This window comes from Chenopodium quinoa, unplaced genomic scaffold (genome assembly GCF_001683475.1).
Source record: "Chenopodium quinoa cultivar QQ74 unplaced genomic scaffold, ASM168347v1, whole genome shotgun sequence".
NCBI classification, from domain to species: domain Eukaryota; kingdom Viridiplantae; phylum Streptophyta; class Magnoliopsida; order Caryophyllales; family Amaranthaceae; genus Chenopodium; species Chenopodium quinoa.
The window spans coordinates 2,302,154-2,319,267 of NW_018742899.1; the positions used below are offsets into that span (position 1 = coordinate 2,302,154).

At 36.7% G+C, this 17,114-nt stretch overlaps 2 protein-coding genes across 2 annotated transcripts; one reads left to right on the top strand and one right to left on the bottom strand.

The window, feature by feature from the left end:
* Positions 1 to 6,911: 6,911 nt before the first annotated feature.
* On the top strand, positions 6,912 to 7,301 carry LOC110726969 (dehydrodolichyl diphosphate synthase 2-like). Its single transcript, XM_021906510.1, has one exon. It carries the CDS (start codon positions 6,912 to 6,914, stop codon positions 7,299 to 7,301), a length of 390 nt encoding a protein of 129 aa, XP_021762202.1.
* Positions 7,302 to 13,085: 5,784 nt separating this feature from the next.
* Positions 13,086 to 15,050, bottom strand: LOC110727131 (cytochrome P450 71A6-like). Its single transcript, XM_021906670.1, has 2 exons — positions 14,010 to 15,050; positions 13,086 to 13,898 (listed from the first exon to the last, which is right to left on the bottom strand). Exons 1-2 carry the CDS (start codon positions 14,955 to 14,957, stop codon positions 13,272 to 13,274), a joined length of 1,575 nt encoding a protein of 524 aa, XP_021762362.1. The 5' UTR covers positions 14,958 to 15,050; the 3' UTR covers positions 13,086 to 13,271.
* Positions 15,051 to 17,114: the final 2,064 nt, after the last annotated feature.

The window sequence follows — 17,114 nt, forward strand, 5'->3', positions numbered from 1 at the left end:
GTAGCGCCTTAGCCATTGCTCTTGTATCACGCGATAAGCTCGGATACTCCTCCAGTGTCCTGTTGATAACCTCCATGGATTGACCCATCCACTGCAATTAAAAAAACAACATATTAAATAAATCACAAGTTTTTGTAGTCACTAATCTAAATACCAAAAACACAAGTACTTACGTAATCCGTGTTAGTTCTCTCTGGCAGTGCGCGACTCTCATGTGATGACGCAACTAGAGAAACACGAGGATGAGAAAGTTGGTACAACCACTGCATGTAACCAGGACTGACCGTAGGAGCACCACCACCAAGTCTGCTGAGGGGACCTAACACGACACTGAAAGACGCACCAGGTACAAACCGAGCCCACATCACAGATGTCATCTCTGGCGGAAAGTCTACTCGATACATCTTCAAGTTCGTCGGTCTCTTTCCCTTCTCAGGCCTGATGATGGCTTGTGGAATGCCCTGCACGTATCCAAGTTGTCGAACCACTCGATCAGGCATATATGGCTCAATGATGTTACGATACTGGATGCAGCCAATGAATAGAGTAGCAGGCACGCGTCGTACTGGATCAACTCCGTACGGTAGCCAGTTCACCTCAGTGTCAGTCAGATGATCCAACCTAGCACGAAAAGCGAGGAGGCGCTCCATGTTCTTGTTGGGGCACCCCGATCCGACATCCTAGGCGGACGCACGAGGAATAGTAAGCTTTCTGGTCAAGGTCCCCTGCTGAGGTCGAAAACACGGAAAGTACTCGTAGATCCACGCCTGCGGAAGCGTAAGACAACCAGCGATAAAATCAGGACCTTTTTGTGATGCTGTACCCAACTGCCGATGCATATATGCTAGCACAACAGAACCCCAGGAGTACTCACTAATCTGAACATCCTCAACAAAAAGCTCTTTGAGGAAGGAAGGATGAGTACGGTTTCCACTCTTGTCCAAAAACAAACATCCGCCAAGTAATAACCACAAGTACGCCCTGTAATGGACACTGAAGGGCCTCTGCGCCTCCAAGGTCGACTCCATTATCCTCTCAGTCAGCACCCCACTACCTTGCCATACGGTTTTAGTACCGCACTTCTCATTCAGCTCTTTGAGGAAGGAAGGATGAGTACGGTTTCCACTCTTGTCCAAAAACAAACATCCGCCAAGTAATAACCACAAGTACGCCTTGTAATGGATACTGAAGGGCCTCTGCGCCTCCAAGGTCGAATCCATTATCCTCTCAGTCAGCACCCCACTACCTTGCCATACGGTTTTAGTACCGCACTTCTCATTCAGCTCTTCCGCAATCATATCCATGGTAATCGAGCACGCGTCCCGTAAAACGTCCGTGCTAAGAGTAGTGGAAACCATGGAACCATCAACACGAAGCCCCAGAATATGATACACATCATGCAGCATGATCGTGATCTCCCCAAATGGCATGTGAAACGTGTTCGTGTCTGGCTGCCATCTGTCAACAAAAGCAGAGATCAAGGGCCACTCAAATTGCCTGAACATCATCCCGGGTAAGTGAGATAGACCATTGCCATCAATCAGTTCCAAGTGTTACTGGGCAAGACGACCTCGCCAGTTACCCAATTCAGAACACAATTGTGTCCTGCTCAAACACCGCAGAACATTTCGCTCCTGTCCACCCTATATGTAAGCAGCCACGTGACCCCCAAAACTAGGAATAACAGTACCAATCTCAGGCCCACCTGGCATCGGCTCCTGTACCACCCATGACTCTGATGAGCTGGTAGAAGCTTGAACTTGTTCACTACTACTAACATATCTCCCATGGTCAGCCCTATACACAGTACGGTAATCCTGAGGGTCGTACTTTGCATCTCCATCAGCTTGACTTCCTCACTCTTCATCCTCATCGTCAGATGAAGGCACTCTAGTAGATGAATACATGGGGCGCTCCCATGTGACTGATGCTCCCCCAACCAAGTACCAGCAGTCCCATACTGCTGTTCATGGTGAAACGGTGCCTGCGAAGGTCCCGCACCACCTAACTCCCTCCTAACAGACGCATTCAAACGTATTGATCTTGCATGACGAGGACCCGAACCCTCAATCTGTATTTAATAAATGAGTACAGAATCATATTTCAATAATAATTACACAAACAAATATGATATCAAAGTTGAACAACTAATATTCAGATTCAAAAATATCAATTCAAAACTATAATAAATCAAATCAAATAAACAATAATAACAACATTATTAAAAATAACAATAATATTATTCTTATAATACTAATATACTGCTAACAATAACAACACACTAATAACACAGTAATAGACCAAATCAAAACTATAATTAACCACAAAATTGCCAAAATTGAAACGCAACAACAACGAAAATACCACAAACCAAAAAAAAAATACAATAACAATAACAATAACAATAACAACAAATTAAGTCACCAACCATAATACATAACAACAATAACAAATACCAATACAAACAAAATAAAATTTACATATCAATAAACACAATACATAACAATAACAAACATATTATTGCAAATATAAAGATGAAAATCATGAAGTACAAACAAAAATCATAAAATACAACAAAAACAATGCCACAATTAAAATGAAAATAACAATTACAAAATTAAATCAATAATAAAATTATTATAATGCCACAAATCAAGGAAAGAAATATTTTAATAAAAAAAGTTATATATAAATTTTTTTTTTCCAAAATTCAACAAAATCGAAGGAAAACAGAAAAAAAAAACAAAAAAAAAAGGAAAACCAGAACTTCCGCCTAGAATTTCCGGAAGTGGCTGAAAACTTCCAGAAATTTCGGGCGGAAACCACCACTTTCGCCTGAAATTTCCGGAAGTTCTCCGCCACTTCCGAAAATTCTAGGTGGAAGCCACCCTTTCTAGTTTTTTTTTTTTTATTTTTTTTAATTCAAAAACTAAAAAAAAAAACTCACCTGTTCGCCGCCGCTAACGCCGCCACCACGACCACCAAACGTCAGCCTAATTCTTTGTTGGTCTGCCATTGTTGGATTCAACGTTTGATTGGTGGATTCGATTGTGTTTGAGTAACCTTCAACGGGTTTGGTTTTTTTTAAAAAAAAAATTCTGATTTTTTTTTTCAAAATTTCAGATTTTTTTAGAGTTTTAGAGAGAGAAAGTGTGAAAGAGTGATTTTGTAAGATGTGAAATGTCTCGTAAGTGTCCTAACTTACTTTAACGAGTATTTATATACGGAAGGAAAATTAGGAAATTCAAGTACAAAATGCGAACGTCACCTAGTAAATTGCGAACGACGTTTAACAACACCCAAAATTAGTTACCAACTCTAGTTAGGAACAAAAATTTAATGTTGGTTCCTAAATATAGCAACAAATCATTAATATTGGTTAGCTATTCGGTCCCTTTACCAATCCTAAAACCTCACTCGAGTCAACTTGGCTCGACATGTAAGGCTCTTTGAATCCCCAATCTTAAGAATCGCAATTGGTAGGAGTTGAACTTGTGACCTTTATGTCACATGGTGAAACTCTTACCAACTATACCAAGTATTATTTGTTTACTTCTATGCACATAATTGATAATAAGTGAAAGAAATGGGAAAAATTGGTTTTAATAATCCCGACTTTAGACGATTTACTTTTAATAATCCCAACTTTGAATTATTATTGAACTAGGTTAGGTCCCGTGCAATGCAAGCTACGTTATTTTAATTACTTTTGACAAATTAATTTATTTATAGCATAAAATATAAAAATTGTTTAATATCTTGAACGAAATTGAAGTAACATGGAATATTTGATCAAGATCATATTCTAAAAAATATTCCACCAAAAATACATCTTTTTGAAAAAGATTATATATTTTCTTATTATTCCGCAATTAATTGAGTATCAATATAAAAATGGTAAATATTATTGCTCATATATATAGTTGATAAAAACAAACTTTTTTGTAATAAAATAACTTCCTTAAATAAAATTTAGTAATTTAATTATTAAAAAAAATATACTAAGATCACACCAGAAATCGACATGTGTCATTGCTGGTGTGTCTTTTAGTATGTAGTTATTGATAATCCGAACTTTAGGGGTAGTTGCTATTACTAGGCCTTGGTGACCAGTAACCTGTTACATAAGTATTTTTTTTTTTTTAACCTTGACTTCAGTCAACAACTACCATCACCTCCATGGCAGCCACCACCTCCCCTTCTCCTCTCCCCTTCCTTTCCCGACCACCGGATAGCCATCTCGATCTCCTCCACGTCCACCAAAAAACCCTTTATCTCCTCCTCCACTAGAACTCATATCTCACCTCCTCCCATCATAATAACAATGAATTAAATTATTTATATAATCATCGTTGTCAACAACTTTGTGAATCAATTAAAACTTTATAAGCAAGCATCATCAAATTTCTCCCTTTGATGATAAAATTAGATGGGGTTATGATTGAATTAAAATCCATACTTTCAAGTCGCTATGTTTTTTCATGATTTTTTTTAATTTTTATATTTTTTATTTGACTTGTTTGAACATAATTAGAGCAAAGTTGAGAGTTGGGTGCAATTTTAGCATAATGGAGAACCATCTCTATGTATTGGGATTCAGGGAAGATATATCAAAGAAATTCCCATTAGAAAGATGGTAGTGGTGTTCCCGAAAGTGGTACGATGTAGTTGACGATGGTGGAATTGAAGGTGGTTCAAGTATGAGGGGTGTTTTCGGGATAGACAATGTGCTCATCCGTGTTATCCGCGGCCTAAGTTTCCACCTACTCTCAATTTATGTTGGGTCAGCATGAAAGGCCAATCGGCAAGCCATGTCAAAAGCAAGATCATACCCAACTTGGTAATCCTCTTCAATGAGGGTTCGGACCTTGAGCAGATCCCTGGTTTCTTCCAGTTTGGACCTCGCTTTGAGGGTCTCCTCTTCAGCAACATCTTTGAGGGACCTTTCCAGTTTAGACTTCTACCGAAAGTCCTCGGTTTGCATCATCAGGTTCCCACGAAGCCGCTGGACCTTTGCCTCCAGTGCAGGAATAGTCTCATCCTTGTACTTCTTCCGACGAGTAGCTCCTTCCTTGATGATGGGGAGTAACTTGTTCTTCGGGGCGTCATGGGCCTTCTTAGCATTCGCCTCGTGATCCTTCATATTAGCTTCAAGGGCCTTAACCTTGGCATTAGCCACCCTCAGCTCAGCTTCGGTCAACTCATGCTTATCCCTCAGCTCTTCATTCATCTTAACGGCCGATGCATGGTTTTGAATAGCCTGCAGGAGTCAAAGGTAGAGAAGCCGAATGATGTGAGTTAAAAAAAAAAAAAAAAAAGAGAAGAGAAGAAAGAAAAAATTCTCAAGGAACACGCTTAAATACAAATGAGAAAGAGGTTTACCAGCATTAGATGCCTTTAAGCCTCGAGCATCGGGTCAGCTTCCCACGCAAAAATCCCACCCAGACCAGCAACAGCCTGAATAGACCAAGACCTCGCCCGCTCCGGCTCGATCTTGCTCATCAGATCGCCGAACTAAGAGACCACAACATTTTAGAAGACCGGAAGATCTCAAACGATCGAATCGGGGGAGACAAAGACAGCTCCTCAAGCGCCTTAATTCTTGGCCTCAGCATCTCTCTGCGAGGCTTCTTCATCAATCAAAGCCCTCGGTTTTTTCACCCAGCACCTTCAGCTCATCATCATCCATTCACTATCTTTTGCTGTTATGCTACTCTTTTCTTCAGTTCCTTCAACTCTTGCTTCAACACGGTCTCACTTCCATGCATTTCTATCCCTCCCTTGCTTTGATTTTCATAACCCCATGAGACATTTTGATCAGCATTGCCCTTGCACCATCTAAATGTATCACATACATCACACTTGTAGTACAACCTTTGTGGATTTTTTGCCGAATCAGAGCTTCTTATTGCAAACTTCCTACCACAACAACATGCTTTGTTTGGCACCCTTACATACGAAGACCCGAAAGAAGACGACGACGATGATGATGATCTCGAGTTTGTGGACATCTTTGCAAATGCTCTTAGAGGTGTGCCTTGGTGCGTGACTCCCTCAAGAACTACATATATTTACACAAACTAGCCGTTATAACTGTTCAACGGCTATATTTTAAAAAAAATGGTATTTCATGCAAAAAAAAACAAAAAATCATGGTATATGGTGAATTAGTCATTTACCCCAAACGGCAGACTAACGGCAGTTACCATTAATGGCATTTTGTGTTAACGTTCAGTAACTCAATGGTATATGGTGAATTAAAAAATTTTGTGTGGTATATGGTGAATTTTGAAAAAACTCACTGGTATTTCATGAAGAATCCGTTTTTTTTTTTTTTTTTTTTTTTTATTCCGAACCCACTATTCAGAAATCTTGGATACACCATTGAGTATAATTAATCATGTGGGATATAACATATTTTTCAATTCCTTGCACATTTTTCTTTTCTGTTTTGGAACAAAGTACATTTTTCATTTAAAATCCTACACAATTTTAATATTATGTCACATATACCATAATGGTAAAACACACACACACACAAAAAAAATAAAAAAAAATAAAAAAAATGAAAGACTCTACAAGATAACTCAATTTAAAAACATGTTTAAGAACTTGGAAAATAAGCTAAATTATATATATGGTTTATGCTTAAGTTAATCATAGCTTTTTATAAATCCATACATATATAGAAGTTGACACTATATATGCTGAAGTTAATTCACACTAATTAAATTAAATACATTACGATTCCGTTTGTTTTGGTGAAAAATCATTCTAGAAGAAAACATATACATGAAAATTGATTATTTTATTTATTTTTCTTCATTTCTCCATTTTCCCTTTTGGTTTCCTATGAAATTGCAGGAGGGAAATAAAGTGTTGATGATTGGAGAAAGATGGCTAATCCCTAAATGTTTGCAAGACGTTATAAAACAAGTGGAAAATGCAACAAGTACAAAGCACACAAAAAAGTTGGAGTTAATGCTAGCATATGTTATTCTGGGACTGGAGATATATTGCAAGCTACTAGGAACATTTGTGAAAAGGTCAAGGCCGGGGTGTTTGAACCCAAAAACATCGACGAGGCCATGTTTGATAAACAGCTATGGACTCGTGGAGCGCCTCACCCTGACCTGCTTATTCGGACTGGTGGTCGCCTCCAGGTTAGTGATTATTTGATGTGGCAACTAGCCCAAACCGAGCTATATTTCTCCCAAGTTTCTGCACCAGAATTTGGAGAAGTAGAGTTTCTCCAAGCCTTGCACTCCTTTCAGCAAAGGGAAAGAACACTGGGAAACTGATCTAATATGTTCAAATTTAAACTTTAAAACTGTTATTTCTTTATTCTCCCGAAGGCCTAGATCATTTCTTTATTCTCGTTGTAGTCCCTGTTGATAAGAAAACCATTGTAAAACTTTTAGTTGGTTAGTGGTTTATCTACATATAAATCCACCTTTGATTTAATGTAAAACATTTTACGTGGTAGGAAAACCAAAGAGAAATAGTACACTCGGGTGCACCATGTTGCATGGTGCACCCGAAAGACGGAAAGAACATACGGTTCTTTAATAAAGAACATACTGTGTTTGACAAAGAACATATTTATGTTTGACAAAGAACATACCCATATATGTTTTATAATACGTTCTTTTATACTTATGTTCATTAACATATGTTGATTAAACATGTTTTTTGGGTTTCAAAAATACAAAGTATGTTGTTTGAATTTGACTCGTATGTTCTTTGAGGTACGTAACGAGTGACGCACAAATTCTATTTTGAATTATCATATATCATTTATTTTATTATCGTATATTCATTGAGTTTGATCACAGTGTTCTTCGAGTATAAATTATATGTTCTTAACATTATAACTTATGTTCTTTTAACATAAGTAATTTTGAATTTTGAAATTTAATTTGAAAATGAAATCTTGAATTTTTTTTGTTTAAAATATTTTAGAGAGCGAAAACTAAAATTATTATGGAATATTGAATTTTTTGAGAGAGAAAAAACTATTTTTAGGGAAATGATATCTTTAGTAAAGATTTTTTTGGTTAATGTGTAATTTTTCAAAAATTTTAATAAAGTTTTTATCACGTTCTTTTTGTAATGCCTTTATGTTCTTTAATAATGCATGTTCTTTGATAAATACAAATATGTTCTTTTTCAAAAACCGACATGTTCTTTTTCAAACACCTAAATGTTCTTTTTGCCTTTTTTTTTAATTTAACCAGGTGCACCATGTGCATGGTGCACCCGGGTGCACAGATCATGCATTACACTTAAGTGGTATCTTTTGTTCATAAGGACCTATTAAGAAAAATGTTGTTTAAAAGGACCACATAGAACGGTTTGGATTGGTGAGAGGGACCAAATCCATTTTTCAGGCAAGTCAACGTCACAGTCAGGCGTTGACCGTCACATGCCAGGCACGTGACTCATTAAGTTGACCCAAATTTTTTCTCTCTCTTTTTTTCTCCCTATTTTCCACAATCCCCCCCCCCAACTTTCCCCATTACCCCCAAAATTTCCCTTTCTTCTTCTTTCTCTCTCCTCGAAGCACAAACCCTAGATTGAATGCAACTTGCAATTGCGCCTTTTTTCTCTAAATGAATTCATCTAGACTACAATTGAGGACAATTTTCACAAAATAATCTTTGTGAATTTTTTTGGATTTTGTCGAAATTAGGGAATTTGGGGTGAAGTTCTTCATTTTTGTGTTTTGTTGAAAACTGGATTTGCTGCAAGATAAATACAAAAGACATTGAATCAAGAGAACTAAGTGCAATTGTGGAATTCCATTGGTGCAAAGGACACATCTTGGACCCATGACAACCCAGGAAGACGATTTAGAAGTTGGGAAAATTGTGCGTTTTATTTGCCTTTGCCTTGTGTTTTCCCTTTTCCATTTGCCATTGATAAGGTCGAAAACAAAAAAAATTGAACAAAAATGGTGAGGAAACACTCCAAATAAAGTAAAGAAAGTGACAAGAGAGAGAGTACACAACTAGAAAAGACCGTTTTCCAACGGTATCGTTCCGACGGACTTAAATTCCGTCGAAAATTCAAATTTTTCGACGGAATTTGAGTCTGTCAGAAAAGAAAAGTTGCGACGGAAAATCCCTCCAAAATATTCCGACGGTTTTTTTTCCCACGGAAGCTGAAAATTCTGAGGGAAAAAAAATCCGTCGGAATGTATTAATTTTGACGGATTTTAATTCCGTAAGAATTTTCCGAAGGAATATAAAGCCCTTCTGACGGATTTATGACTTAAAAAAAAAACCCTAAAGATCCCGGATTCCCCCTCCCCATATATTTCTCATTTCTCTCTCCTCTCCTCTCATCTTCTCTCCGCCTTTCTTCTCCTTCTTCATTTTTGTTTCTCTTTCATTTCTCCTTCTTCTCTTTCCTTTCTCCTTTTTTTCTTTCCTTTTTCTTTCCTTTCTCCTTCTTCTCTTTCCTCTTCATTTTCAATCTCAAATTAATCTTGGTTTTTTTTCCCTTAATTTTCGCAACAAGTTGCTATGGGTGTTCGAATTTTCGTCAAAATTCGAATAATTATTGTACATCACCGGCAAAACTATCTCCACCGACATCAACACAACCACCAACAAATTTTCTTCACCGACATGCAGACAGAGCTTAACCGGATTTGTTGAGAAATCGAGACCCACATCCGAGCAAATGGCATTTGAAGAGCAATATTTTGACTTATTTTGTTTTTTTTTCTGATTTTGATTTTAGAATTGTATTATTCGTTTTTTTTCGTGTTTTTGTTTTTTGTTTGGATTTTGATTTTGTATTATTCAATTTGCGTATTAGATCTGTTTTTTTTTTAATTTGTATATTTAATTAATTTGTTTGCGTATTAGATCTTTTTTTTTTTTGGATTTTGATTTTGTATATTCAATTTTGTATTATTCAATTTGTGTATTAGATCTGTTTTTTCGTTATTTTGTTTTTTGAATGAATTTTTGTTTTTTTTTTTTTTTATTCTGGGTGGGGGTGGTGGTTGTCCGAATGTGGTTTAGGTGGGTGGGTAGATCTGGGTATTCGGTGTATGTGATGGTCTGATTTTAGGAGGGTTGTGGTTAGGTGGGTCTGGGTCGGTGTTTTTGGTGGGTATGGGTTAGGGTGTGGTGTGGGTGGTGGTCTAGGTGTGCGGAGGGTCTGTGTGTGGGGAGGGGGGGTGGGTGGTGGTTCGAGTCTGTGTGTGGGGTGGGTAGTGCTCTAGTCTGGGTCTGGATGTGGTTGGTAAGGGGTGGGTGTGGGTGGGGTGGGGTGGTGGTCTGTTTTTTTTTTTTTTTTTTTTATTGTTTTTGCTGTAATTTCCGACGGAAAATCCATCGGAATTCTCTGACGGAAAACCCGTCGAAATTCTCCGATGGATTTTTTCGTCGAAAAAACGCGAAATTCCTACAAAATATAATATGACGGTGCGTTCCGAAGGAATTCCATCGGAAACCAGCAGTTCCAATGAATTTTTAGGATATTCCGAGGGATTATTTCCGTTGTTGATTAGTTTTTTTCTAGTAGTGGAAGAAGAAAGACTTTACCTTTAATAACCTATTAAATCGCTACGCTGATCTCACCAACAATGGCAGACATCACTTAATGCCGTGAACGAACAGTGCTTCAAGGGGAGAGAAAGAAGAAGAAAGGGAAAAATTGGGGGTAATCGTGGAAAAGAAGGGTAAAAACAGAGAAAAAAAGGTCAACTTAATGAGTCATGTGCCTAGCACGTGATGGTTAACGCCGGACTCCGACGTTGACTTGCCTGAAAAATGGACTTGGTCCCCCTCACCAACCCAAACCGTTTTATGTGGTCCTTTAAACAACCTTTTCCTTAAAAGGTCCTTCTGAACAAAAGAGACCATTTATATATTCCTTTTGAATAAATTTTCCAAAATCTTACAAGTGTGCATGCACATTATCTATTAAATTATAAGTCCTCTTTTTAACTTGCAAATTACATTGCGTTAGGGGCCTCGGGGCTAAACTTTTATTTTATTGAATTAATCAATTAATTTATTTTATTTTAAAGATAGCTATGATACTCTTAGTGGATAACTTGAAAAAGAAAAAATAAGATAAGATGAGATAAGTAACGAGGTACCTTAAATTGCAGCTTAAAATTTCTAAGTCAGTCGATGTAACTTGTGGCGGTGCCAACTTTCCATTGAGACTACACCCAACAAACCTCAAGTTAGCCTGAAAGAAAGACTTATAATCAAGGTCTTTTTGGTAGGGACCAAAAGAGAATTTTGTTACAAATATTAAATTATAAATCCTCTTTTTAACTTTGATATATATAATTAGGCAAAATAGCAAACTACATTGCGTTGGGGGCTGGGGGCCAAACTTTTATTTTATTGAATTAATCATTTAATTTATTTTAATTTAAAGATAGCTATGATACTCTTAGTGGACAACTTGAAAAAGAAAAACTAAGATAAGATAAGAAACGAGGTACCTTAGATCGGCAACTTAAAATTTCTAAATCTGTCGATGTAACTTGTGGCGGTGCCAACTTTCCATTTGAGACTATACCCAACAAACCTCAAGTTAGCCTGAAAGAAACACTGATAATCAAGGTCTAGACCGCGTGCTTTATGCCATCTTTTGCATCCATCCTAGGTTATGGCAACGCGTTTAAGAATGATAAACTCTCCTTGTTGGAGCTTCACCATAGAATTCTCATTGACTTCCTTTGATTATTGATTCAAAACTTCACGACTTTGTGCACAATTTATTGGTGCAACGAAGTTGTTTCTGTCTCTCAAAATTTTAACGCGAATTAAGTTGTATATGGGCAAATTTAGTAATGCATTATCTATGCACCCGGGTGCACCATGCACATGGTGCACTTGGTTAAATTTAAAAAAAAAAAAGGCGGAAAGAATATTTATGTGTTTGAAAAAGAACATCCAGATTTTAAAAAAAGAACATGTTTGTGTTTAACAAAGAACATGCATTATTAAAGAACATAAAGACATTACAAAAAGGACGTGATAAAAATTACACATTAACGGAAAAAATCTTTACCAAAGATATCATTTTCCCAAAAATAGTTTTTTCTCTCTCCAAAAATTAACTTTCCATAATAATTTTAATTTTCTCTCTCTAAATTAATTTCAACTAAGAAAAAACCAAGATTTCATTTTCAAATTAAATTTCAAAATTCAAAATAACATATATTAAAAGAACATATAATTCATACCAGAAGAACACACTGATCAAACTCAAAGAACATACGATAATAAAAAAACGATATATGATAATTCAAAAAGTATTTGTACGTCACTCGTTACCTCAAAGAACATACGAGCCAAATTCAAAGAAAATACTTTGTATTATTGAAACCCAAAAAAACATGTTTAATCAACATATGTTAAATAACATAAGTATAAAGAACATATTATCAAACATAAAAGGTATGTTCGTTGTCAAACATAAGTATGTTCTTTGTCAAATATAAGTATGTTCTTTCCGTCTTACGGGTGCACCATACACATGGTGCACCCGAGTGTACTATCTTATTTTCAGAAATTAGGTTGTTTTTTGCTCGTGGTCTAGCTAGTATTTTGGAAGATGTCAAAACCATGGACTAAACGTAACATATTTCCCCGGAGATTTAGATCTTTTGGAAGGTAAGTTTATGGTATGGTGTATTGGTGTGGTTTTGTATTTGAATATTGAAAGGTAAAGGTTGCGAGTACATACAAACCTTACCCATAATTCAAATACTACAGTACTTGATATTTTTCCAAGATTTGTAGCATAAGAAGTTAAAGAATACCGATGGGCGATGGCGTCATAATCCACTAACTGGCAATTCTTATTTGTAAAACACATCTTTCATTGAATTATTAATTTAGACGTATAAATATCTTCCATATATTTTATTATTTTGGTTGAGTATTTAATCATCCAATAATTGAATCATCCAATACACAATTCTGATTAGTACATGAATGTTAAAAATAATTTATCGTGACTCATCAAGTTATTAGTTTAAATTTTATGTAAAATGAAAGTTATAACCGATTGCATTGTAAGTTGATATAATGATATAATGCATGTATTTAAAAACCCAATTTCTTTACTAGACATCGAAAGAGAAGAAAAGGTTACAAATTACAAACAATTCTTAATCACTTTGCAGTGGAAATACTAAGGAAAAACATGACTTAATTTATTCATTGGATTCGGAAATGATCTTGAAACCCATATATGGTTCAGCACACTTTTATGCAAGAACATCGATCTTAGGACGAAATTTGAAGAGGATTTGCAATGACCATAAGAGGATCTCGCCTGCGAACTGTAAGGCCTGCAAATTCAGTCATATCTAACTCATCACCCTGAATTCCTCCGGGAAGTTTCAAATCAAGCTCGTTGATGACAGTCGCGATCACAAGTTCAGCAGAAACCATGCCAAACGATATCCCTGGACAACCTCTCCTGCCTGCACCAAATGGAATATATTTGAAATCTTTTCCTCTGAAATCATCTGATGAACTGCTGTTCAGAAATCTTTCAGGAAGAAATTGCTCTGGTTCTTCCCAATACATCGAGTCTCTCTGGATTGCCCACGCGTTGATGATCGCCAGGGTACCAGCAGCGATGTCGAAACCATTTATTCTGGCGTCCTGAATTGACTCATGAAAGATTAACAATGGACCCGGAGCATGTAGCCTAAGTGCTTCCTTCATCACAGCTTTTAGGTAACTCATTTTCTCCAGATCATCCTCACAAACTTTGCGACCTTTCCCTCCGACAATGTTTCTTACCTCTTCTTGTAGTTGTTTCATAACACTTGGATTTCTAAGCAGCTCGATTACCACCCACTCTATCAGCGTGTAAGTCGTGTCTGTGCCAGCCAAAAACATATCCTGCGTAATTAATAAAAAGTTTAAGACGACAACAACAAAAAATCCTTAGTCCCTCAAAATTTCTAAAAAGTTTTATAATGTAGTAAAATAATCGCGCTTAACAATATATACCAGTATAACGGCTTTGATGCTGTCAAGTGACATATCATGTTTATTGTTCAAATGAACTCCAAGCAAAATATCAACAAAGCTATCGTCGTTTCCCTCACTGTCCGACTCGACAACAACATTTTTCTTAGTGCTTAAATGACTTTGATGTTCTTTTATAACCTTGTCAAGAAATACATCCAAAGCTTCTACGACTTTTTCCAATCGACTTTCTAAACCTTTAACTCGATCGATCCACCTAAGGCAAGGTACAAAATCTCCCAAAAAAACTGTCCCAAGCAACTTTATGGCTTCATCCAGGCCATCCTTAAAATTGATGCCTTCCTCATGATTTGCGCTATATTTTCTTCCAAAGGATGCTCTGCATGTCACATCATACGTGAATGACAGAACAATTTCAGCAAAATTCACCTCTGAACAACCTGATCTGTTAAACTTTTCAACCATTTCAGCAACCTCTTCTTCTCTTATTGTTCGGAATGATCGAACTTTCTTGTTATTTAACAGCTGCATAACGCATACACCCCTCATTCGTCGCCAATATTCTCCAGAATGAGAAAAGCCCACATCCATCCCGTCGTTAAAGATTCTAATGGCACTTCGCAGCTTAGGCCTGTTATAGAAGATCAAGTCATTAGACTTCAGGATTTCTTCAGCTGCATCTGCAGAAGATACGACAAGAGCTGGTTTGCTACCGAAGTAGAGCAGCATAACCTTGCCATATCGTCGAGACAATGATTGAAGAGAACGATGAGGTAAATGACCGAGCTGGTGGAGGTTTCCTAGGATTGGCAGCTTTGGTGGCGAAGGTGGCAGCTTTTTTCCAAATTCACCGGGTTTCCAAGAAAGACTCTTGTAGAACAAAATTACAAAGAGCATCAACGGGAGGAACAAAGGATGAAAAATCAGTTTTTGCGAGAATTGTAAACAAAGGCTGACTACTTTTTCCATATGTGTTTGGGTCTGTATTTCTGCAAGAACTAATCAATTACTGAAAAACGAAAACAAGAAAATAAAACAGAGAAATAGAAGTTTTTTAGATATATAAAAAGAACATAAAGATAGATATTCTTAAGTAGGGGTGAGCAAATCGGGTACCCGGTCAAAATTTTAGGATCCGGACCCGAAATTGGTTGGGACCGGGTCCTAAAATTTGGAACCGGGATTGGAACCGGTACAACCAGGTCATAAAATTTAGGAATTGGAATTGGTTCCACCAGGTACCGGTTCCGATTTCGGGTACCCACTTATATATATAAGTGTTGAAATATAATACAAATCATAATATTTTTTTTGGTGTATTTTTACTTTTAGCGTTTAATACTTATATTTTTATATACATTTAGCTATTTTAATTATATTAAATATTAATATTTTTTTTTTTATTTTACTAATTTGTTATGTTCAACATATTTTTGTTTTTTTAAATATATTTTGTACAATATATGTTGGGTAACCGATATAGTAGAGCAGAGAGAAAAATCTAGAAGTTTTAGGGTTTTGTTTGATAGTGGGTTGAGAGTTTTATAAGCATTTGGGCTTAGAAATTAAATTAGGCTGTACATAACTCTTTAGTTTCTTAAAAACACAAACAATCCACATACTATATCATATACAACCGGCTACCCAGTGGGTACCGGGTCCAAAATTTTAGGATTTGGAACCGAAATCGGTTACAACCGGGTCCGAAATTTTGAACCCGGTCCCGGAACCGGTGAGACCAGTTCTAGGTCCGGATCCGGCGGGTCCTAACCGGTGCCGGGTCCGGTACCGGGTACCCTGAATCTTTGCTCACCCCTATTCTTAACAAAACAACTATATATTCTTTACAAACCAGCTATATGTTCTTTTGGTTTTTTTTTTTTTATAAAAAAACAAAAGTAAGTTAAGAGATTGGATGTACCAAGCTTAGTACCTACGTCTGTACAATAAAATTTTCACGATACTGGCAGCTACAGTAACCAAAGTTTCTGGTATTAAACCATAAACCCGTGAAATTATCCTGGTGCCCATAAATGTTTTATGTAATTTACTACTTTAACTCTGGATCATAAAAATAAATTTGTATTTTCTCAAAATTTAATCAAATAATGTACAAGAAAGAAGATGATCAAACTAAGTACAATTACTTTTCCATCATTGGATAGAAGGACTATTGATGGAAAAAACAGTGTCTGAATGAAAGGAAAATGTCGAATAAGCTGTATAATGAAATTAAATCAACTACACATTGTATAATAACACTTGACCGAACTTTACTTGCTTTGAGTTAGTAAAATATCCCGTTTGGTTTCATAAAAAAATAATCCTGGTGCCCATAAATGTTTTATGTAATTTACTATTTTAATCCTGGATTATAAAGGTAAACTTGTATTTTCTCGAAATTTAACCAAATAATGTACAAGAAAGAAGATGATCAAACTAAATTGCTGTTGTTGTTGTTCAAAAATTAGTGGGACACCAAGATACAATCTGGGCCCCCACTCCTCTAGTTGTAGCAAAACCCATCTTAGTGAAGATATGAGCAGCAGCACGTGCCTCAATGTCCAAAATCTTCGAGAACTTCTATATTCAGCAATGCAACAACCTCCCTTTCTAATTCCCCAAGTAAAGAGAAAGAGAAAGGAAGGAAGCCATATCCAATTGCTCAACAATTGGATCGTACTTGACTCGCTTCCAATGGGCTGCATCAGCCACAACTCGTCCAAGAACAAAGTCAGATAGCCCAGAATGTGTCAAAGGAGAAGACCCTGCCAAGTCAACACAAACATCACGACCATGATCCCAGGAATAAATTAACACATCTGCAGGTCTGAGAGCCCTGTCGTTTCCTCCAGACAACCCAATGTCCACTTCCTTTCTAGCTGAAATCCCTGACCCATAGAAAACATCAACAAAGGTATCTTGAACGACATTATGCCGATGTTTAATACCCACAATACCAGCACAAGACACCACATGATCACCGAAAATATCCCCAGTAAAAACCCTTGAACAAGCAGAGCATGGAGTCATGATAGAGAATAATGGAACACCCAACCGGTAGCACAACATACATCGGTAATTCTTGGCGTTAATCGTCTAACCCAACCCCGAAATAGGGACCAC

Bases quoted from the DNA above. Each gene is read 5' to 3' on its own strand.
- LOC110726969 (XM_021906510.1), top strand. From the start codon at position 6,912: ATGTTTGCAAGACGTTATAAAACAAGTGGAAAATGCAACAAGTACAAA.
- LOC110727131 (XM_021906670.1), bottom strand. From the start codon at position 14,957: ATGGAAAAAGTAGTCAGCCTTTGTTTACAATTCTCGCAAAAACTGATT. The intron at 13,899-14,009 runs GTATATATTGTT...TTAATTACGCAG, and splicing joins GCATCAAAGCCGTTATACTG to GATATGTTTTTGGCTGGCAC.